The sequence below is a fragment of the Malus sylvestris genome, chromosome 13, assembly GCF_916048215.2.
Source record: "Malus sylvestris chromosome 13, drMalSylv7.2, whole genome shotgun sequence".
Taxonomy (NCBI): Eukaryota; Viridiplantae; Streptophyta; class Magnoliopsida; order Rosales; family Rosaceae; genus Malus; species Malus sylvestris.
In genome coordinates this window covers 21848063-21873411 of record NC_062272.1, presented here as the reverse complement: position 1 = coordinate 21873411, position 25349 = coordinate 21848063, and the positions used below count along the sequence as shown (strand labels likewise).

At 38.6% G+C, this 25349-nt stretch overlaps 1 protein-coding gene across 4 annotated transcripts; it reads right to left on the bottom strand.

Annotated features, from left to right (window-relative positions):
- Positions 1 to 1417: 1417 nt before the first annotated feature.
- LOC126596166 (probable voltage-gated potassium channel subunit beta) lies at positions 1418 to 24404 on the bottom strand. 4 transcript variants are annotated; one of them, XM_050262676.1, is made up of 10 exons: positions 23978 to 24404; positions 23673 to 23864; positions 22642 to 22978; positions 22163 to 22380; positions 21793 to 21983; positions 21201 to 21482; positions 20833 to 20955; positions 4027 to 4170; positions 3569 to 3733; positions 1418 to 2022 (listed from the first exon to the last, which is right to left on the bottom strand). In XM_050262676.1, the coding sequence occupies exons 1-10, from the start codon at positions 24360 to 24362 to the stop codon at positions 1909 to 1911; spliced, it is 2151 nt and encodes a 716-aa protein (XP_050118633.1). In that variant the 5' UTR covers positions 24363 to 24404; the 3' UTR covers positions 1418 to 1908. The 4 variants fall into 4 exon arrangements, with proteins under 4 accessions (XP_050118633.1, XP_050118636.1, XP_050118635.1 ...); XM_050262677.1 differs by lacking the exons at positions 1418 to 2022; positions 3569 to 3733; positions 4027 to 4170 and adding an exon at positions 20366 to 20692 and having other exon boundaries at positions 23978 to 24398; XM_050262679.1 differs by lacking the exons at positions 20833 to 20955; positions 21201 to 21482; positions 21793 to 21983; ... (2 more) ...; positions 23673 to 23864; positions 23978 to 24404 and adding exons at positions 6219 to 6825; positions 19734 to 20576.
- Between the last annotated feature and the right edge of the window lie 945 nt (positions 24405 to 25349).

Below are 25349 nucleotides of genomic sequence, written 5' to 3'. Positions count from 1 at the left end.
TGAGTGCTTTTGGCTAAGAGCAGTCATGGAACAGAATCGAAGCACTAGTGGTCTTACTACTATCGTTGACCTTCCTACGATGATCTTTGAAAACAATGCAGCATGTATCAAGTAGTTAAATAAAGGATACATCAAGAGAGACAATACCAAGTATATAGCACCAATGTTCTTTTATTCTCACCAGCAACAACAACATCAGAACATTGAAGTCAAGCAAATCCATTCCTATGACAATCTGGCCGATCTCTTTACTAAGTCATTGGCCAAGGTTACTTTTTAGAAACTCATCCAAGGAATCGGTATGCGTAAATTATCTAAGTTAAATTACTTGTAGTTCTCTTATTTGGAAGTTATGTCTAACTCAGGGAGAGTATCCTGAAGCATACTCACTTGATCTTAATGTACTATTTTTCATATGATTAGGAGCATTTTTTCCACTGGGTTTTTGCTACCTAACGAGGTTTTGATGAGACACCCATCCTGGGATGATCATATTCCGTTGGGTTCACTACTTTCATCCCGTATGACATTTGTTTTAGACATTATGCATACTTCTCACTTTTCTCCTTAGTCTATAGTACATACATTAGGTTTTACCATAGCGAGGTTTTGTGAGTTTTACTACCAATGCATACTTTCTTTAATTTGATACTCGCATTCGCCCATTCTGCCAACGACTTCATCAATTGTTCAACCTCAACTGCTAAAGACCTGATGTGAATGTTTTGTTTGAATATTTACACACTCAAAGGGAGTGTTGCAGTCTTATTAGATTAGGAATGTGATTGTGTAAATCTTGATGTATCTATAGATATCTTGGAATATTCCCTAAGTTAGATATTATCCTATTAGAGCTGTAATCCTATTAGGGTAAGGATTTAACCTATCATACTACTATAAATAAAAGCACAATGGAGTGATACAACACATATCTCTATCATCTCTCTCTTGCCGCCGGCCCTCTCCCTCTCTAGTCCTAAATACAGTTCAGTAAATTAAGCCTACAACGGTTTACACCCAATATTTATCTCAATACTGATAAATTTTCTTTTTCTTTTTTTTAGTACCCAATTATGCCCCCGTGTGGAACGACTTAAATACCAATACGTTAAATAAATCAAAATTTTATAAAACATTTTAAAAATAAATATTTTAATAAAGGATTCAAGGAAAAGTAAAAATCATGGTACTTGGGTCAGAAAAAGAAAAATATTTTAATAAAAATTTTAAAAATAAAATTACCTTAACATATTCGTTGTGGGTCACCCCTTCCATTGTTTTGTAAAAACCCGATGATACTTTGGGTCAGAAAAATAATTTCCGTATACATCTTTTATTTTTATTTTTATTGCATTCTCGTTTATTTTCATCTCTATATTCTCCTTTGATAAGGGGTATACATGGGAGAAAAGTCGTGTATGAAAATCACCTTCCAAAGTTTAATGAGACACATCCATAAACTTTCCTACTTAAAACATTCACATCACCATTTTGGTTCTTGCACACCAAACCAAGGTGGTCGTAGAAGTACAAATGACTAGATGAAATCAAACTTCAGCTTATATGAAAAGCCACCAAAACAAAGACCATCTCATAGCAATGTTAAAATATCTTTAAAACCAAATCCAGAATGCATCTTTTTATTTTTGGACGGTAATACCGGTAAATCCACAAGTCATCAAATAGTTCTGAGAACATCCACGACTCCCCCTCTTACTACAAACGAGGGGGAGGGGGAAGGAAGGAAACATCAATACGAACAACCACCTCCGAGCGTGAAAATGAAAAAAAGATCCAACAAGCTAACCAAAAGCACCACAAGGCATGAGTTTCTATTCCATTGCGTTGGAACAACCTAGTCTGCTATGCAATGAGTAGAAATATGTGGAGCCTGTAAATATACCGTGTCTACTTTACGCATTCTGGACGCTTTTGCTTGCTTTGAACAACAGCCTCAATCTTTTCCATGACAGCGGGAGTTAATAGAGGGATTACATCTACAGCTTTCATGTTCTCTTGAATCTGCACACAGACGAAAACAGCTTTTTCGTAACTGTAGAAACATGACATAACAATTGCTATTTTAGTGCAAATCAGAGGACATTAAACCTCTCTTTGCTTTTCCAGATTATCACCATTTAAAACAAACCAGAGTTCTCCCTTCACAATGGAATAACTACACGCCTATTTAACAGTCATGTCACTGTACAGTTTTTAAAGGCTCTTCCCTCTCCGTTTGCTCTTTCTCCCAAAGGAATTGGTCATTGGTTGAATTGGCCATATTGTTTCCATGTAAAACCATCTCCATTGGAATGGAGACTAGCAAACAATTTGACATCAAAGTGAGGCATGTAAAAGCTAACATATCACTAAAAAGTCGTTTTGTTTCTTAAGGTCACGTTTGGTGCCTGCCTAGGATGAGATTGGATTGGATAACTCACTACATTCAAGGTATGTTGAAGTAAGAAATGAAGGCTAACTTCCAAGTTTTGTCCAACTTAAAAGGTATTAGATGGATTAGCAATAAGGTACTGATATCCTACCAATTTGTGGGGATTGGAAGGAGTTTCCTTCATGATGAATCCATCGTCTACCTTTAACTTGGACAATTTTGAATGTTAGCCTCCATTTCTTCCTTCAACATACCTTGGACCTGGTAAGTTATCCAATCAATACAATCCTAGGCACCAAATGTGGCCTAAGTTTAAACTGAAAGGAATACAATCTAGGATAAGCTGACGGTCACCATGCTGACTGAAAGCTTTATAGCCTCCATTCTCCTTATCTGGGTTGTTAGACATTTTACGGGTTGTTTTCTTCTCCCCTCCCCCGGGTTTAAAATCTGGGAAACCGACATTGAAGACCAAACTCTAAGTAAACGACCACTATTTTAAGAAATTAGAACAAGTTTGGAGTTTTTCACAACGCATAGGATGGGCTACACTACAAATTACAAATTAATGACATGAAACTGGAAGATCATAACAATATTACCCTTCATATGGTAATGACCAAGATTATGGTTTACCATAACATAATAATATGGGGAATGCTAGCAATCTTCTCACTTACCTTCTCATTTCAACCTTCTCATTTCTACTTATGATGTATTGCACTAGCACGCAAAACTAAAAAATTAAAATTTTAACAACAAAGGAAGAAAAATAGCAGGAGTTTAATGTAATTAGAATTTTAGTTTTGAGTACTAGTGGAGTACCAAGTGGCATGAGGAGAAGTGTAAAGGTTAAAATGAGAAGGTAAGTGAGAAGGTTGCTAGCATTTCTCTTATACTGTTCTCTTGGTCGGAAGCTATTCAGATAACAGGATATGACACAAAAAGAAACTATAAAAGAGCAATACTGCCCAACCTGTCTCAAATGGTGATACTTGAACACCGAACTGAAAAGTAAAGTTCAGACCCGCCGGAAAGATAACATAGACAGGGATGAATTCTTTTCCCCAAATTGAATTAACTTCACAGTAGTAGTGTAGTAGATCAAGCAATGCATAGAAGCCAAGAATGACCACCTTACAATTATGTCACAAAGATGAATATCTTAAAACTAACCTGGGACTCCTTTGTAGCACCAGTAATAACTGACGAGACGTTCGGATTAGCAGCACACCATGCAATTGCTAGTTGAGCTAATGGTACACCTAATTCATCTGCAATTGGCTTAAGACCATTAACTTTTTGCAGCACGTCATCAACCAGTTTTCGACTAGCTAGATTCTGCGAGGCATAAATCAAAACGTTAGCATCCTACCTACAAGGGAGGAAAAAATTTAAAGCAGTGCGGAGCCTTGACACCCGAAATATGATAACGGCTGCAATGTCTATTAAGGGGAAACACCAATGATTCTAATCCAGAAATCAACCAATGCATGTCATTACATTGCATCCCAGCAAAAGAAAATTATATGGCGGGTGCTGCTTAGAATATTAGGGTCATCAATCTAGACAAATTAATAATTGCATGTACATAAAAGCATAGAGTTAACTTTGTCATTAAATCCAAGCCTTACTTTGTAATTGTCCAACGCAAATCGGCTATCAGGAGGTATATTTCCCTTGGTATATTTTCCAGTAAGAACACCAGAAGCAAGTGGACTAAAAGTGGTGAGACCCAGGCCATAGCTGGTATACAGTGGGACGAACTCAGTCTCGACCTGCACCCACAGACGAGTTGAAGAAATAACGGATGAGATGGGGAGAGAGCAATCCTTTCTTCACAAGCTATAACAGCAGTATTCTTGTTCCCCTCGTCAGGGACATATATCAAGATACACAAGGCAATGCAGTTGATGTAGTATAACCACACAAACAGGATAACTATATACAATATAAGACCGAATTATAGGCATGCACATGGACTTCAATTTAGTAACCTCTTTTAATTAGAAACAAAACATCTATTAAATTACAACAGGGGACAAGGTGTCGACCAATTTACAAGTTTTCCATCCTACAAAACTACAAGTAAAAGGCATAACAGCCATTACAAAAATTACAAACAGAAAACAGAAAGACAGATAAAAAAACATCAAAACCCTAAGATACAGAAGCTCTCATATCAGAAATATTCCAGAAGAAAGCCATTAAAATTTGAAGACACTGATGTCCATATCAAAGTCCAAAACTGGACCCTTTCCCGTAAAGACTGCAATACAGTAATCCATAGACTACGAATGTAGATGTGGATGAGATAAGTTCAGGCAATTTATGGTAATCATTCAGCTAGCATACTGATAGAAATTAGATTCTTTTTACTGAAAATATGACTTCAGCCCTTAAAACTTAATTCTCTCCACATAAAGCCCGACATAAGTTTTTTACTTGAATAAAACCTATGACTAGATTCCACATCAACAAATTCATTAATTATATTTGACTTTACACAATTAAAAATTTCCGATACCTAAAATATCCTATTTGAATGTTTGATGTATACAGTTAATTCCATACGAATAGTAAGGGAGAATTAATGGTTTTACCAAAAAACAAATAAAAAAATCATGGCCTAATATTATAATAACAATAAAACATGCCTAATATATGTGATAATTCATGCTTAGTTAAGTCAATAAAATTGTATTTAAATTATTTCACACACATATATATAACAAAAAAAAATTACATTCATGCAAAATAATTTACATACAAAAAAAATATTACTTGTTTCAGTGCACCAACTATTTAAATTTTAAAATATTAGACTGCATAAAAAAAAAGCAAATTAATTTCCCCAATATATGTAAAATGCATGCAAAATAATTTACCTACATAATAAAGCAAACCCACAATACATGCAAAATCATGTACCTACATAAAAAAATGATATTTTTTTTCAATACTAGTTTACCTATATTCGTACATATAATAATAAAATGTGCCAAATATAAGTAATAATACATGAAAAATAAATTACCTACAAAATAAAATAATGTCATTTGATTCAATATCAATTTACCTATGTTTTTGCTCATCATAAATTCACATAGGAGTATAATACGTTTGATCATATATGTAGTACTGTTTTCGACAAAAGAAAATATATGTAATACAGTGCATATATATATATATATATATATATATATATATATATATTTCAACGTATAGTAGTACTCTATATATAGGTAAACAATATATATATATACACATATATATGGAGGTTATGGTAGTACTATATACATTAACAGAAAAAAATATTAACAGCAACGAATGAAATCTGGCAAAAACGAGGTTGCAAATACTGCCAAGGTGAAGTTGTGTGTACACAAAATAGCCAAATACGCGACTCTTCACCGAATATTACATGACGAAGGTCATGCTCATTAGTCATTATCAATCTGCTCTGGCGACTATGACTGGGTACTTTATCATTACCTGGTACCTAGTCAACTGCCCATTATTTTCATCAGGATATAGCAGGAGACTTCCATCATTTGTAAACATCTAGTCAACCAATCTAAACCGGCCCTACCAAGTCATCCATTAACAATTGTATCATAACGCTTTATAAGTTTATAGCAGTGGCAAAAATTAATAAGCACTAATTTTCTTTAACTGACGTATTTAACAACAAAACCGCATTAATTCAACCAATATTGTGACTTTCCATCACCATTACTAAAAACCCAACCCAAGTTGAAAATTCCACAAATAAAACGTCAAACAATCCCCATGTGGGCACAACAAAAACAAAGAAAACACAGACCTTGTGCCTGGAGAGCAAATTGTACTCAGGCTGCTCAACAATGGGCCCCACCAAATCCAACCTCTCGGCGATCCCCCACGCATCCGTGATCTGCTGCGCCGACCACTCACTCGTCCCCCAATAAAACGCCCACCCTTTATCGATCACGTAGTTCATCGCCCTCACCGTCTCCTCGATCGGCGTCGTGGCGTCCGGGCGGTGGCAGTAGATGAGATCCACGTACTCCATGTCCAGGCGCTTCAGCGACTCCTTGGTGCCCTCGACGATGTGCTTCCGCGACAGGCCCTTGTCGTTGGGGCCTGGCCCGCCCCAGAAGATCTTGGTGGAAATGACGACGTCGGAGCGCTTCCAGCCGAGCTCGCGGATGGCCTGGCCCATGATCTCCTCGGCGCGGCCGGAGGCGTAGACCTCGGCGTTGTCGAAGAAGTTGACGCCGTGGTCGCGGCAGGTCTGGAGGATGGACTTGGCCTCCTTGACGTCGAGCTGGTTGCCGAAGCTGACCCATGCGCCATAGGAGAGCTGGCTCACTTTGAGGCCCGAGTAGCCGAGGTTCTTGTACTGCATATTGTTCGACGCCATTGGAGAGACTGAGAGAGACTGAGAGAGACTGAGGAGTCAAAAGGTTTGAGTTGATGGGAGTTTATAGGAAAGGAAGGAAGGGGTTGAAGCACACGTGGATTTATTTGGTTTTTCCATTTCGAAATATATATATATATATATATATATATATATATATATATATATCGTGGGGATGTAGTGTGTGTGTGTGTGTGTGTGTATATATATAGCGTGGGGATGTAGGCATTGTATGTAACGTTCTTGTGGACCTGACTGGATTTATCATGCGAGCTAGTATTTGAGTGTCTTTTTCGAGAGTGGGTGATGCATTGAATCGGATTTTTCGATAGGAGTTGACTGTTCGACAGAGACGGATGGATCGACGGGCCAATGGCGCTGTGGCCGCTCGAATATGGAATAAGGGGTGGCCGGCGAGAGTTGGTATTGGGTTCAATCAATGATGACGACGAAGGAGGACGATGAAGGAGGACGATGATATTAATCTTTTCTTTGTTAATTTTATTTTAACTTTTTATTTTTTTTATTTTTAATTGATTTTAATTATTTTTTAAATTTCAAACCACTTTTTAAGAAAAAGAATTTAATTTTTTGTATTTTTCACATGGCACCATATTATTGTAGTTGTAACAACCCTTCCCAATTTTTATTTACAAATTTTGGAACGAAGGGGTAGTTTGGTAATTTCGGTGGGGTTGATAGATATTTTAAATTGTTGCTTTTGGGTCTTGTTTGGTGTGCCCAAGCGGGACCCACCCTTGGTTTTGTTCCCCCGGCTCAAACACTTCATCTATCTTTCCTTATCTCCCTCACTTTCTCTCTTTCTTTCAACTCCCCTGAGCTTTCTCTCTTTAGCTTTCACCCCTCTCAGTGCACCGTTGTTCCACCACCACCGCCCACCTCATCGGCGAGCCACACCACCATCACACCAGTTCGTCTTGCCTCTCTCCTCGAGACCTAAACTAGAACTAACCCTCGGACGTCTCTCGCACGCTCTCTCTGCTCACAGCAAGGTCCAACGGGCTTCGAGCCGATTTCCGGCCAACTCCAGCCATTACTGGGGAAACCAAAGGTATAAATCTAATCTACACTTGGTTGTCGTCAATTTGGTGGGTAAATCGTATGTTAGGGTTGAGAATCGAGGTTGACCGGAGCTTGGGAAGCTCCGGCTTTCGTCTCCGTGAGAACTACTCTAAAAACGAGTCAAACCCGATCCACAAAACCTGAGTTGGCCCAACTCGTTGGGCCATGGAATTCAGCCCAATTGGCCAGCCCAACCTAATAAACTTAGAACCCAAAACCAGGATGTTGGGCCACACAACCCAGGCCCACCTTTATAACCCGACCCAAGACCCCAGGCCTAACCTTGGAGCCCAGAATCAAGCCCAAAACCCTCGGCCCAAACCCAGTCGGATCCTAGAACCTGGCCAATGTGTGGGCCTGCGCGTGGGCCCGCGTGTGGGCCCGCGTGAGCGGATGTCTTGGCCGGCGCGTGGAGCACGCGCACTTCCACCGGAGGTACTGTCTCTGCCGCCTTCCACGGCAAGGCCAGCAACAACACTGACGACTTTTCCAGCCAACTTTCCTGCAACTCAAATCGGCCCGTGTGGCGGTGAGTGGGGGTACCTGAGGTCCCCCTTTATGTTTTTCAACGTCCCAAATTCTTTTATGACGTCCATTTCGCAAAATTCAATCATTATGGTATAGTTTTATTAATTGGATGCTTTATGTGCTTAGGTTTATTTATTGTGGCGTTTCCATCTTCACTAATTTGCACGGCTCTTCGACGACGAAGTATCTGTAAGTGAACCCTTTCCAAATTGCATGATTTTACTATTAGAAATGTATACATGAAAAACATGATTAAATGGCTACGTTTTATGAAACGTTTTTTAGTAAATTGGAGTTACACTTTATGATATATCATGCTTTATCAAATTTACGTTCTTTGTAGTATATATGATTTATGATTATATACTATGAACATGATTTATGATATGATGTTTGAGTTATTGAGCTCCGTTGAGATATATACATATACTTTGGAAAGATTATGGTCAATGATTTTTGTGCTATCTAGTGGTCACTATATGCCTACGGGCAAATGATATTTATATATGGCTTCGGTCAGGTGTTGTAGGAGCCTACGGGCGATTGATATTGATATATGGCTTTGGTTGGGTGTTGTAGGAGCCTACGGGCCTTCAGGCAATACTGATATCATTATTTAGCACACTATATATGATATATGTTTTATTGAAGGTTTTATGGCATGTTAGGGTTTTCGGAAAACCTATAACTTATTATGCTATATGAGTTTTCATAAACTTTGGAGGTTAGTAAGTTGATGAATAACTGTTTTAGTATTACATATATCAACTTGGTTCACTCATGTTTTGTTTTGCACCCCCTCAAGACTTAGAATCGAGGCGTACAATCCCAACATCAAGGCACTCCCGCATCGGCATCTTCAAGTCCTCTCGATGTAGGACCCATCCTTTGTTCATTCAATTTTATATTATTCTTTTTTAGTGCCTCAGATTAGTTGTATGCTCTGAACACGATCCACAATTGCATATTCATTATAATTAAATTTACAAGTTTTATTTATGTCGATTAATTGTTTTTAGTTCTCATGCATCCTAACATGGCATCGTCACCTTCGAGTGTCGGCCAGCACGTGCCTACCCTGATGTTTGGAGAATATCAGGGTCAACCGTGTCATTAGGAGTAGGTCCTACATGTGTGCCATGTGGGCACACTAACAAAAGTTTTAACGAAAATCTAACAAAAACTACATTAATTTACAACGTCAAATTTCAAAAACGATATAATTTTCAAGTTATGAGACCAAATGAAGAGTTTGGTCTATTTCAAAGACCATTGTGATAAAAACCTATTTCAAATTATGCCTAGTTTTACAGCTTTATTTCCTTTCTTAGTCAAACTGATAAATATGATATTTATGTAGTGCTAAAGTTGATTTTTTTATTTTTTTTATCGAAGGGTGCTAATAAAAATTGAGGTTGAATTTATTTAGAAATAATTTTTACGCTTTTAAATTTAGTAGGTTATTCATTTTAATCTAGGCAAGCGTTAAGAGTATAAATATTCAACCTTGATCATGGTTTGTTATTTTGTTGCCCCATTATATCCATAAAAATAAAAAATAATACATTGAAAAAGAAAAATAAAAACATGTTGTAAACTTTCCTAGTTTAAGTGTGACCGTGTAAATCCTAGATTATATTTGATTCTAGTTATTCTTTCCTATACGGACTTGTATTCCTTAGGGATGAAGGATTTCTTCTCCCTCTTATTACTATATATAAAGACACTATGTAAGGAGGAATAACACACACATTCCCCTACAATTCTACAAACACATCTCTCTCTTTTCTCTCCTAGCAGCCAACCCCCTTCTCTCTCTCTCTTTTCTCTCCATGTCGATGGGCCCCCAAGCCAAGAACCCATCCTGGAGCTACAGCTCCAAGCCCAAAAACCAGAACCAACGCCCAGAAAGTGTCGCCCACCCTAAAACCACTGTGACGCATGGCCTGCAGCCATGCCTAGCCACCTTGGCTACCTCCCCCTCCCCGATGACCTGAAGATTGTCCACCGATGTCACTTAGCTGAGATTCCTTCGAATCTCATTGGATTTCTCGAAATCCCGATTTCAATTTCTAGGATTTTTTGGTTGAATCGTTGAGATTTCATAATCTCTGTTCGTAATCATGGTCGAAAACATCCAAAAAGGGTACCTTCAAGTCTCCCCGTCCAAGATTTGGCCACGCGTAGTGACGGCACCGATCTTCTTCCCTAGCGACACCCCCTAGCTCTAGGATTTCTTGGTCCAAAACCGACCCTATTTTTTGGCCTGGTATTGACTTGAGTTGTGATGTGAAAATTAAGTTGACACACAAATTAAACCCTATTGATGACAATTGTAGTAATGATGCAAGTAGGGATCGTTCTAGACCGGGGATTAACTAGGGATGCTAATCAACACAAATAAGACTCAAAAACACTAAACTAGACTCTATAGACTCAAAACTAACTCAAAACACTCAAAACAGCTAGAAACAATAAAAAAAGACTCAATTCTAGACCTAATAAGTGATTTGGACGAAAATAGAACTTAAAAGACTCAAAAGACCAAAAGAAAACAGGTTTTGACTCTAAAAACAAGACTTAAAAGCAAGGGGTTTGGTTTTGACGAAATTGAATTTTTAAAACATAAACTTTGTAAACAAACTTAAAGACTCACGAAATTGATGAAATAGAATGGTGAAAGACTAGTTAGAGGGTTCCTTCTCCACACATGAAACATATGCATACGACTCGATTTCCAATTACTCTTTCAACAAACCATGAATGACAATGCCCCAAATTAACTAGATTGCACCAATTAATTCTCAGATTTCCCTAGATTCATTGAATTGAATGGAATACGCATTACAACCAAATTATTCTTATCAAGGACCCTAACTATGGAATACGCATGATAGAGACACATATCAAAGATCATTAAGTTCAATAGAAATCATAAGCATTGACAAGGCATTCATAACTATGGAATACGCATGTTACTCTTGCCAAGGATTTACTTAACACAATCGTGACTAGCGACTTTTACTACTTATGAATATAAGTTAATAACGATTAGGTGAAATTCCCTTATACTCTAGCATCAAATTCATGCATGCAAACTAAGTGTCGACCCTCAATCAACATACATAAACATGTTATCAATCAAATAGATAAGTAAACCACATTCACGATTTATGAAATCATAACTAGAGGAAATCAAGTCATATAAAACATATGATCATGGCTTTGAATTCCCCTCTAACTATAAAGGAATTAGTTCCTCATGTTCGCAAATAAACAAAGATAAATAAATTTAAACATTGACATAAAGATAGAAAACACCTAGAAACGCTCCAACAATCCAAGCTCCTTGAATGGCATGCACGGCTCCAAGAGTCTCCTTCCTTCTCCTTTGCAAACTCACGGCACAAGAGGAATGTTTGGGTGAATGGTGTAGTGAAAATATGGTAGAGGATGGTGTCTAAATGGTGCAGCAAAGGATGGTATTTATAGGCTGAAATTCGCAGCCCCTATGTAGCAAAGGAAAAGGATTTAAAGGCCTAATTTGTATAGGATAATAACACACAATCCTTGAAGGAAAAGGCTAAGGCTTTTAGAAACCAAGGGGGAAAGGAATAATCAGGTTTCCTAGAAGTTCTAGAAAGGTTTAGGGCCCCAGATTTTTAGGAGAGGAGATAAGGCCTTCTAGAAAGCTTGTTTTGTGGCTGATTTCCTAGAAAAACAAGGGATAAGGTGCAACACCTTTGTAGGAGTGGATAAGGGCTTCTAGAAACCTATTTTAATGTGTTTTAATTCTGAAAATAAATCCCCTTTGCAACTGGAATTAAGTTAGGATAGAATTAGGATAGGATAAGATAAGATAAAGTTGGATAAGATTTTGGATAATGTTCTTTCTTTTGAGCTGATTTCTTATCTTCCTTGACTTGGATTTATTTCTTCACTCTTTTCAGCACATTCCTAGCCTCTTGAACTTCAAATTCGTCCATCCATCTTGCTTCATTCATAAGCTATCCATTTGGTGCCCAAAACTGCCTCAAAATGCTCCAAATTGCACTTTCTTGCCAACTTTGTCATATGGACCTACAAACACACGAAAATAGCTTAAAACACTATAATAAACACAAACAAACTATGAAAATGCAAGAAAACAAGCTAACTAAGTCGCATAAATATGCTCCTATCAAGTTGAAGAAATTTTATTTTTCTTTAGGCTCGCTACTACAAGCCCAACCCAACCCCACACTTGGCTTAACCTGAAAAAAAAAAAAAAAAAAAAAAACCTACCTTGGCTTTAGCCCAACTCGCAACACCAACCCATATGGCTTTGATGTCTCGCAACACCAACCCATATGGCTTTGATGTCCCCGTGTCCGCACCGTACCAAATCCCAGCATGTAGCTGGAGAATCGGTGCACTGCACTGCATCCCATCTAATCCACGCCCATCTTGGGCCTTTGGTACATTGGGCCTGAAGTTCCCTTGGCTTAATCTGACCATTCCAGTCTTTTGCTTGAGCTTGGGCCGCCCGGCCCAAATTTGCTCAGCCCGCTTGTGGGCTTTGGCCTTATTTTGGGCCCCTAGTTTAATTGTTTATTATTTTTAGACAATTTGGGTTTTATATTTTTTCACCCACACTTTAAGTTTGGCCCGAAGTTCAAATAATTAGTTCAATTATAATTATAGACCTGAAGTTCTATTTGCATATTTTCTTGTTGCATATTTCTGTATATATTTGCGTTTGTCTGTAGGAACATATGAACCTGAAGTTCATAATTATTTCAAAACCTAAAGTTTCTATAAACATGCCTTGTTTGAAAACTTGAAGTTTTCCTTAAAAACATCAACCATGAAAACTCGAAGCTTTTTCATGCGAATTTTAACTAATACATATCTATTAGAACCTGAATGTTCTACTCATATGTGAATAGATTCATTTTTCTTTCTCCATTACACTAATCACATCTTGTCCTTTATTTTGTGATAGGAACATGTCGAATTTGAACAAACTCAAATTCACCACTTTGGAGGTCTCTAGAAGGAACTACCTCAAGTGGGTCCAAGATGTTAAGCTCCACCTTACAGCAAAGAATTTGCGTCCCACCATTGAAGATGGGACAAACAACCCGATTGGCGAACCCACGTGCACTATGGATCGCTTTGGCTAATCGTTTTGATCACCAAAAAGACATCTTCTTGCCTAAAGCAAGACATGACTGACAGCATTTGCACTTCCAAGACTTGAAGTCTGTGAATGAATACAATTCTGAAGTTTGTCAAATCCGATCACTTCTCAAGTTTTGTAACAAAACTTTGACCGAAGAGGATCTTTTAAAGAAGACCTATTCGACCTTCTCTGCTAATATTGTCCTGCAACAACAATATAGAGCTCAGAAGTTCACTAAGTTTTCGGATTTGATCTCTATTTTACTTCTCGCTAAAAAGAAAAATCAATTGTTGATGAAGAATCATCATGCTCGACCTACTAGGGTGACTGTTGTGCCTGAAGCACACTATAGCACAAACCAACAACCAAAACACCAAAAAATGCGTGGTAGGGGTGGCCAGAAGCCACCCTGTCAAGGTCAACAGAGCCAAGGCCCATCTAAATGAGGAAACAAAGCCCAGAAGTGCCCTAACCTCGCTCTCAAGGCCCCAATCTTCAAGAATAAGGGCAAAGCACCTGACACCATATATGCGGATATGTGTTATCGCTATGGTTCAAAGGACCATTGGTCTAATGTTTGCTGAGCTCCCCAGAAGGTTGTAGCTGAATATCATTCTCGTCGTAAGAAGTTTGAATCAAACTTCGTGCGAGTGGACGAACTGGAGAGTACCAAAATGGAGGTTTCTGACTTTCAAGAGGATACCACACCTATGGAAGATTAGAATCTTAGACATAAACTATTTTTTTTAGTTGAAATAAGACAATGGGGCTGAATTCCACCTAGTGGCCGAACCCCCCTTGTTTTTTGGTTAATTTTGAACAATTTTCCTTTATGTTTGGATTATTTGTTGGTGATTTGTTTTTGGATATTAAGTCTTTAATTAATTTCCGTCCTTGAATACTTAAAATTATTTTGAATGGATATTTGTTTATAAGAATTTTTATGCATGTGACTGATTCAAATTAATTTTTCATTTTAGGTATGACTAGTGGGAAAGTTAGTTGTCAGGCAAATAGTGCAACAACGCATACCGTTTTGCATAAACTCATCTATTTCACTAACTTCATACCTAAGAATGCACCTATGGCAACCTTCTCAGGCCCATTCAACCTCATCGAATGATACAGTAAGGCACATATAATGTTGTCCAATGGTACAATCTTGACCATTGATGAGGCACTTTATTCTTCGCGTTCCGAAAGAACGTTGTTGAGTTTTAAGGACATTAAAGATAATAATTACTACGCTGAAACCTATGTAGAAAACAGAGTTGAATTTCTATGCATAACTTCCTAAAAATATGGCCAGAAGTGTATTCTAGATAAGATGGAGCATATCCCGAGTGGTCTGTATACTACGACCATACGCCCCATAGAGAGCCATTATGTGGTCGGCCCTACCTCTGGGATCGTGCACGAAATTACACTTTGGCATGATCGTTTGAGATATTCTGCACAAATAGCGATAAGCCATATCCTCAAATCTTCACACGGGCATCCACAAACTCGAAGTTTAGGTTCGATTCAAGGAATCGCATGTCAAACAAGTTCTATAGGAAAGCTTATTAATAAGCCTTTTTATGACAAGATTCGCTCGAATCCTCCCATTTTTCTACGAAGGATTCAAGGGGACATTTGTGGACCGATTCACACTCCATACGAACCATTTAGATATTTTATGGTTTTGGTTAACTCTTCCACACGTTGGTCACACGTGTGCTTGTTGTCCACTAAGAACGCTGCATCTTCCAAATTGTTAGCTCAGGTTATCAAGCTCAAGGCTCACCACCCTAATTATCCGATCAAATCTATTCGAATGGATAATGCTGTCTAATTTTTTTTTATGACTATTGCATGTCGGTTAGGGTTGAAGTTAAACATCCAGTACCCCATGTTCACACCCAGAATGGCCTGGCAAAGGCATTCATTAAGCGCTTAAAAATGATTGCTCAATCGTTGGTCATACGTACCAAGTTCCTGATCGCTGCTTGGGGTCATGCAATATTGCACGTAGCCATGTTGGTTCGCTTGAGGCCAGTTGCGACCCAACCATATAGCACCCTTCAGTTGCTTACCAGATATGAACCAAACATATCGCATTTGCGCATTTTTAGTTGTACATTCTATGTGCCGATTTCACCATTCTTAAGTACAAAAATAAGGCCTCAGCGAATGATAGGAATCTATGTCGAATATGATTCTCCTTCGATTATTCGTTACTTAGAACCTTTGACAGGCAATCTGTTTACCGTTTGTTTCGCGGATTTTGACTTCTATGAGACAGTCTTCTCGTCATTAGGGTGAGATAAGAATGTCAACTTTCTTGAAGAACGACGCAAATTATCGTGGATGACTCCCACTTTGTCTTATTTAGATCCCCGTACCGCTCAGTCTGAAACTGAAGTGTAACGTATATTAGATCTCCAGAGCATAGCTCAGAACATGCCAAATGCTTTCACCAATCTAGCGCAAGTGACAAGATTACTCTGGAGGCCCGGGATGCCAACTTTGGTGATCTACGTACATTAGCGGCTAGCCAATCATCTGCCCCTACAGAAAAGCATGGCAGACCTCTTGGTTCAAAGGATTCACATCCCCGGAAGAGGAAACCCAAGGCACAGGCACCTGAAGAGCCTACCATGAATCAGACTGTCGCTTACTCATTTTATCCAACTTATGAGGAAATTCTAGATTACGGAAGCGTACTTGAAACAAATCCACCTCCCGAGAATCGTGAGCTTTCAGTCTATTATGATAGCTTAGATGATGTGTAGTGTAGAAATGAGATGATCGTCGACAATGAATTAGCATATGCAGTAGCTAATGAGATTATGTTGAGCGATGACATTGAACCCTGTTCCATTGATGAATGTCGACGTAGAACTGATTGGTCAAACTAGAAACAAGCAAGTCGAACTCGATTCGCTTAAGAAACGTAAGGTGTTTGGACCTGTAGCTTCTACTTCTCCACATGTGAAGCCCGTTGGCTCGTAATGAGAAGAACGAAATTGTGCGTTACAAAGCTCATCTTGTTGAACAAGGTTTCTCATAACACCTCGGGATTGACTATGACAAAACTTATTCACCCATTATGGATGTGATTACTTTTCACTACCTTATCAATTTGGTAGTTTCTGAAAAACTAAGTATGCAGCTTATGGACGTAGTAACTACGTATCTATATAGGGATCTTGATATGGAAATTTATATGAAAGTTCCCAAATGACTTACATTGACTAAATCAAATATTTCCAAACCCCGGAACACGCTCTCAATTCGGCTGAGGTGTTCAATTTACGGTTTGAAGCAATCTGGAAGAATGTGGTATAACCGTCTAAGTGAGTATTTGACTAGTCAGGGATATGTGAACAACGAATTATGCCCTTGTGTGTTCATTAAGAAGTCACATTCCGGTTTTGCATTAGTTGCAGTATATGTCGATGACATGAACCTTCTCAGAACTCCTGAAGAGCTCGCAAGAACTGTCGCGCACCTGAAGTCGGAATTTGAGATGAAAGATCTAGAAAAAACTCGATATTGTCTCGGTCTCGAGATAGAGCACTGTTCATATGGAATCTTAGTACATCAATCGAACTACATCCAGAAGTTGTTGCGCTGCTTTAACGAGGATAGAGCGAAGCCTTCGAATACTCTTATGGTCGTTCGATCGCTAGATACATAACGAGATCCCTTCCGTCCAAATGAGGATGATGAAGAGATTTTGGAGCTTGAAGTTCCTTATCTAAGTGTGATGGGCGTTTTATTTTACTTAACTCAATGCACTAGACCCGACATCTCATTCGCTATTAATTTTTTAGCAAGATACAATAATACACAAACACACAGACACTAGACTGGTGTTAAAGACATCTTCCGTTACCTTAAGGGTATTACGGATTTAGCTTGTTCTATCCCTACGGATCCTCGAGCGATGTCGCACCCCCCGCTTCTCGAGTCAATTCTCGCCTTTTTGGTTATGCCAATGCAGGATACTTATCTGATTCACATAAGGCGCATTCTCAAATGGGTTATGTCTTTACCGTTTGAGGCACCGCAATCTCTTGGAGGTCAACTAAACATACCTTGTTGCCATTTCGTATAACCATGCTGAAATTCTCGCCTTACATGAAGCAACTCGAGAATGCTTTTGGTTAAGAGCAGTTGTGGGCCATATTCGAAGCTCCTGCGATCTTTACCCCGTCGTTGATGTCGTGACGACGATCTATGACGACAACGCAAAATGCATCGAACAGCTCAAGAAGGATTACATCAAATGAGACAAAACCGAGCACATTGCGTCGAAGTTCTTCTCACATCAACAACAAGAGCATCAGAAGATTGAAGTCACGCAAATCCGTTCACAAGACAATCTGACCGACCTCTTCACCAAATCACTACCGAATACGATGTTTCAAAAGCTTGTTCATGGAATTGGTATGCGTAAATTTTCTGAGTTGTAACATTGCTAGTTCTCTTTGGAATTATGTCAAACTCAGGGGGAGTATCCTGAAGTATACTTGCTTGATCTTAATGTACTCTTTTTCTCTACGATTATGAGCATTTTTCACACTGGATTTTTGCTACCTAACTAGGTTTTAACGAGGCACCCACATTGGGTTAATCATATCCTTGATGACGTCCCGTAGATGTTTCATTTGACTTTGCATTACTTACGCATTTTTCCTTAGACTATAGGTTTTGTCTCTACTCGGGTTTTTGCCATAGCTTTAGGGTTTTTTAGTGAGACTTTCTTCTTTATGCAAGTTCCTACCTTATTGAGAATAGCGTGGTTCCCAGAATCAGTACCAACAAGTCGACTTCCTCAACTTCTACATGATGCTGAATCTACCTTGAGTATTTACACACTCAATGGGGAGTGTTGTAAACTTTCCTAGTTTAAGTGTGAGTGTGTAAACCTTAGATTAGATTTGATTCTAGTTATTCTTTCATATGTAGACTTGTATTCCTTGGGGATGAATGATTTCTTCTCCCACTTATTACTATAAATATAGGCATTACGTAAGGACAAATAACACACACATTCCCCTACAATTCTACAAACACATCTCTCTCTCTTTTCTCTCCTTGCCGTCGGCCCTCTTCCCTTTGTCAAATAAAATAGGCCACAACAAAACCTTTATTTTTCTTCTAGTTTTCTTTTTGTGTACAATTGGGCAAAAGGAAAAAGGTCTTTCTTGTTGGGCTTTAACCTGTCCCGTTGTACCCAAAAAAACCTAAGGTCATTTCCAATGGAGATGACTAAAGGTCTAAAAGCAAAAACATGGTCTAATTTGTTCAAAAATTCATCTACAACCAGTGGTTGGGTTATAATTCTATGGAGCCTACTAAGTCATTATTTGGGAAAATGTAGCCCCCCTCTCTGCCATTTTCTTGGGCCGAGCTCCTCAGTTGCAATAATTAATCCAAATTCACCAATTAGATTTGAAAAAATCCAAATATAGTTTAATCAAGGTTCTAAAAGACGCTAAGCGCTACTCGGGCGCTAGTCGGGCAACAAGTTGGGGCCTAGCGCCTAGGCGGCTAGGTGGGGGTCTAGGCGGACTAGGCGGACTAGGCGGATTTAATTAAATCTATTATATTTCGTATAAATAAGTATCTGTTTATACTTAAAATACATATAATTTCATCATAAACTACAAAATAGAATGATATGTATATTATGAGCTATTGGAATATAATAAAAACATGGGGAACAAGCGTATAATATGTGTTCATTTAAGTATTCAACAAGTCTCTTGTCTTGGAAAAAATAAAAATGTAAATGAGAGTTATCTATTTTTTATCTAAATGAGTCACAACCTAGGTGGGTGCCTATGCGAGTTTGGGCGGGCTAGGCGGGTACCTGTGCGGTCTAGGCAGGCGCCTCAGTAGGTTTAGGCGCCCTTCCTTAATTTTCAAATGCCTAGGTATTAATCGGGACCGTAGCCAACCACCTAACGCCTAAGCAGGGCCATAAACTTAAAACTAATAAATTATCAAGGGCTATGTTTAGCCCTTTCGGTTAGAGATGATATATAAGTATGACCTGACACTATTTTTTTAAAAATAATTTTTTGCAGAGCTATAATTTTAAACAGGGTTATATTTAGTCTTTTTGGTTGGAGATGGTACGAGGAAAAGAAAAAGTGGCATGGGGCTTGTACCTCGATTAGTTCAAGAGCCTTCTTCTTTGCATTTGAGGTCTAGTCTTGTGTTCGATTTCCGTAGCCGATTTTTAATTTTGTCTTCAATAGCAACCCCCTCCCTCCTCCTCCTCCAGCAGTACCACTTGCACAAAAGAAGAAAGTTTGAGTTTGGGCTTCAAACGACAAACTATTTAATTGAGGGAGCAAACAATTGCATCGTCCCAAAAACCAAGTCCAAACCTAACCCCAACTAAACCCCCATTTGAGTAGACAGGGGAAGAGCTTGCAGTTCCAAATCTAATTAAAATTTAATTGAACAATTACCCTGCAAAGACTAACATCATCTCCAAGAGAGAACTTTTTAGTAGCTTTTGTTTACAACAATGGATTCACTGGGTGATGCTTTGTCCAATATGTGACATGTTTTACACCCCAAGATAAGATGCTGGTGTACATATGACCATTTTCCAGGAAGAGTTGCATGAATGTTTTGGTTTATATCGTGCTTCTGCAACATACATGAGGGTTCCGGAGAGTCGGAAACCATCTTTAAAGCATGGAGAGGACGTGCCAATCCTCGAAACAATCTGGCTCTTAAATTCTCGAACAAAATCGATTATCCAACAAGGTTGAAGAGGCTAAGATCGAAATTTCTGTAATCTAGGTTTTAATAACAAGAAAATGATACACATATTTACATATTCAAATGTCAAGTTTTTCCTGTCGTTACTGACAAGGAATTTAGATACAAGAATTTAAGCCTAGTCAAGTGATGTGACTGTAGAATTGTAAGTTTCAAAGATTGAGCTTACCGAAGAATTTAAGAGAAACAAAAAAACGCATGCACAGCCGGAGCACGAAAGAGACTACTAGGAAGAGGAGAGGAGAGAAAACATTCCAAAGAGTGGCAAGTATAGAGAGAGCACCACAGAGTGCAATGCAGCAGAGAGGGAGGGCACAGAGGGGGAAACCAAGGGCTGGCAATTGGACAAGGACAATGAAAGTGAGTGCCAGTGTGAAATAGTAGGATTAATGGATCGAAAAACTATTTTCGTAGCAACAGAATGAAAGCGCAAGTCAATTAAAATCCGTTTATTGTATTGAATTAAGAAAGCACCTTTGCAGACAGTGAGCACAGTTCAGGTTGTCGCACAATGTATACTTGATCACCGTGGCTATCTTCCTTATACATATCTTGATTCCGATGCCAAGTCCATAGAGCATAAGTAGAATTCACAACCTGCATTTCGATATATAAAGGTCATGGAAGACGGTTATGAATGTGTAACTAGAAAACACTGAAGACATCACGAAAGATCACGCTTAGATCTATTCTACTTTCATGGTTTGCACCTCAGAAGCAAGTTTCAAGCACACGTACTATTTGCATTTGCTAATCATGGTTAAACTAATAATTAAAATCAAACATTGTGTGAGATAAGTTTGTTTAACTAGAGAAGTAAAAACAATGTTACTAAGTTGTACCTCAAGAATTCCATGCCCAAAGCTGCTTTCTCTAAAAGCACTCCACTCCGGCTGTTTGCTCCAACAAAAATTGCCTTTTGCAGGCCCTGAAGAAAAGTTCAAATGGCATACCCCTCCAAACTCCGGTGTGTTGTCTCCAGCTGAAGGACACTTTCCAGGGTCATCAGCGAAATCAACATCAACTTCTTCAATATTTCCACCATCTCCAACTGTTAAGTAAAGAGGCCCGCACGGATCCAACGTATAGTTATATACTCTATTCATCCGTTCGTAGGCATGCACCTGCACAGCAGATAGCATATTACACATTCAACATCTACAAAGAAATTAGTTTCAATGGTGAGATCATAAGGTGTTTTCCACTTTTATCTTTATGGCCTCTTCGAATTGTCTGCCATGGTATCTTGTATCTGGCTCCAATATAACGTCATGTATAGAAAAACCTCTGTAGTTATCAATCAGATGTAACTTCTGTTATATGTATTGCTATTACAGAAGCATATTGCGACATAACATGAAATTGGCAAATTTTGCCAAATAAATATGCATACAAATGTTTACGAGACTATAGACAGAATCACTTTAAACTTACATGACCAGAAAAAACAATATCAACACCATATTGATAAAGAAGTGCTTCCATTTCTTGTCTCATGCATTCAAATTCCTGATAGTGAGAAGAATAGCTGTTATACCAAGGAGGGTGCCATGCTGCTACGAGCCAGGGAGTCACTGTACGGTCTACTCGATGTAGATCATCTTTAAGCCAAGCATATTGAGCACCTAGAATGAACATAGATAGGACATAACAAACAATTAAAAACCAACAGTACCAAAAAAGTACACCGGTGCTTACACTTTCATAATTCAGCATTGCAGAGCCAAACCAGAATGTTTTAAATTTATCATTTGTCATTATTAGTAGCGAATTTATAAGTAAGAAGCGTTATGGCATCAATTACCAGTAGCATTGTAGTCAATATATGCTCCCAACATGATAAAATGTACTCCTCCAGCATCAAAAGAATAGTAGAAGTTACTTTTAGAGCCGGATTCCTCTGATGGCACTGCAAATCTTGTCAAATAGGATTCGAAAGTGATTCCAGAAACTTGGGGCTCAATCTCATGGTTGCCCTCAATAACCATCATAGGAACTCTCGAGGTTAAAGGCTCCATGAACCTGAGTTTCCACTTCAACCATGTTAATCAAAACCAACTAATTCAGGAAAATGCAGTATCACAAACTGGTCAGAATTAAGATATCAGCATTTATTACATATTGCTTCTACTTAGCTCCAACAGATTAGCTAACTAACATTATGGATTGACATTGACAAATTGTAATTTCTGTGACAAATCTTCAACATAAACTGAAACAAATGCTAACTCATACAGTGAGGTAGGATGTAAAGGCATTCAGATACTAATTCATAAAGTTTACCTTCCCCACCCATCCCAGCGGGGTTGATATGTTTCTCTGATAGGTGCATCTGGGAATGCACATGAAAAGCATGAAGCTCCTTTCCCACCAGTTGTACGGTACTGGTTTGCATAACATAAGTCCCCAACCATTAAAATCATTGAAGGATCATTCTGGATTAAATGATCAATGGTTGTACTGGTATTGCTAGTGAGACCCAAATCTCCAACGACAGCTATTCGACGAGGATATGTGTTTTCGCCAGGCTCTGGTAAAGTTTCAAGGGCGTGCTCTTGACTCATAGCAGGGATAGAACTATCCCCACACTTGTAATAATATTTCATACCCGGTTTAAGACCTACAGCAAAGGGGAACTCTTGATCTTAGCAGAACAGATACACTCGATCTAGTTTCTTCGCTTATTGTCTACTAGGTGTTCAATTATGTAACTAAACAACCATCCTGTGACATTCATATCAAAATTTACCACAGTAGTTTAATCAAATATATCAGAATTCTTTCAGGATGTAAATTGACAGAATGTTTAAATATGCCAACCCCCAAGGGATGAGAGCTTCCTCAAATTGAAACATGAAATATAGGACTTATAGGTTTCATTAATGGGATTACAAATCCATGTCTGTAATTAGTGAATTATGCGATACATCGAGCAACCGTCAACACCATTATCAATTGACAATAAATTTTGATTCACCCACCAATATCAGAATTTTTCTATACTCAACAATAACAAATTCACTCAATTAAGGGTTCTTTTTCTCTTTCAGGTATATGCTCGAACTGCAGGAAGAGGCTGTTCGTAGTACTATTTGGCACAGAACAAACGATTATGGATATTGTACAAACAATTAAGCTACGTTTACTAAAATCAGAACTTGTCCTCCAAGCAAACGATTGGATCAAATTAAGAATAACAGTAGCAATTCCGCTGAAAAGGATTGCCATTTTCTGATGCAAAACATTATGTGCATTATAGTAACAAACAATCAACAAGTCATTACAACTAAAAGAATCAAAATTGATTTCCATACCATCAATCCTGACATGATGAATGATGGCAGAGGTGTAATTCAAGAGGCCAGCAAAAGGGTACAATTGACTATAAACAACTGAAACCCCTTTCTTCACACTCGTATACTTGCCACTTTCTTCCCCATACCTCACCTCACTCCCAACTGTTGAAGGATCAAGTGGTCTCACAGTTTTACCAATCTGGGCATCCCCTGACCAAACAAAAACCACCCCAGTTCATCAATTCCATTCAACTTTCATCCCAAAAAGTAAAAAAAAAAAAATCAACCAAACAACACAAATATTGAGAATTTGAATTTTGTACCAGTAACCCAAGAAACCCACATTGCAGTGGGTGAAGAAATAGCAAGGGCAATCTGTTCTGGGAAATTCGATGTCACGTTCTTCTTTAGCCTGGGATGGTCCATTGGCAAGTCATCACTGCCTCTGCGAAGCGATGGATCGAAGCGCCGAGTTGCAGGCACGAACGGGCCTTCTAGAGTGGTGGGAATGGGAGACTGAGTCAGTGCCACCGCCATTTCTGTTACAGTCAAGAAAATGATCAGAGTGACCCATGGTATGCAGTTCGGCATGGCATTGAAGATGGAGGTTGAAAATTCTAGCTGGGGATGATGAGGAATGTGAGTAGGTTTGATCATATCGTGTTGGGTTCGTTTGTTGAGTGACTTGAGCTGCGAATCGATTCGCATATTCTCGTGGGAATATGCTGTTTCTTACTTTGTTCATAAAAAGTAATAAATAAATAAATAAGGGCAAAATATCCCCATCCCTACCGCAACCTCCCACCCAATCTGTTTTGAGCTGATTAATTGGTATGAACTTGATGATTGTCTTGACCACGTGTTGTTAAAGGAATTAAATAGTTTATTAGTTTTATTTTAAGTGATTGTAACTGCCACTTTTTGACAAAATTACAAAAATAAAAATATAAAATAAAATACAATACAAAAATTGTAATTGCCACTTTATAAAGGCCAATGCGGTGATCCGTTGGGCAACAGTCATAATATCAATAAAATACAATATTACAAAAATACATCTCTTTCTATCTTCTCGTTCCTTCAACCATACTCTATTGTTGCTAGTGCTACTTGTAGGTCGAGATAGGGTCTGGAAGTTGATCATATCATTAGTATAAGCCTCTTTTCTGGTGTCCCACTTGTATGCCCCGCCAACCCAAAACCTCCCGCAACGTTGCCATAGACGTTTGTTCAGCCATACTCCATTTCTGCCACTCTGTCTTCTCCCTCTCACGACATCCATACTACACTTGCAGTCAAATTTGAATAATTCCGTCGTGAGCTCTCTTTACATGGTGGCGATGGTGCTTCCTCTTTAGATCCAGTGTCTCCACCACCAGATCTCGGTGCTCCACCATCAATACTGACTGATGACGTTGATTTTCGCAACATCACAACTCACGAGAGCATTTTGATGGTAGAGGCTATACTCCCAGGCCTTAGGGGCATCAAAGCATTGATTTTTCCGGGTTCATCGATGGTCATGGTTTCTTAGCTTGGATCTATAAAGCCGAGTAGTATTTCACCTTCTAAAATGTGCCTAAAGCTCATAAATTGATCACTGTCTCCTTTCATTTTGAGAATAAGGCACTGCAAGGGTTTCGTTGGAAAGATTGCTTGAACACCACACCGACTTAGGGAGATTTCACAAAGGCT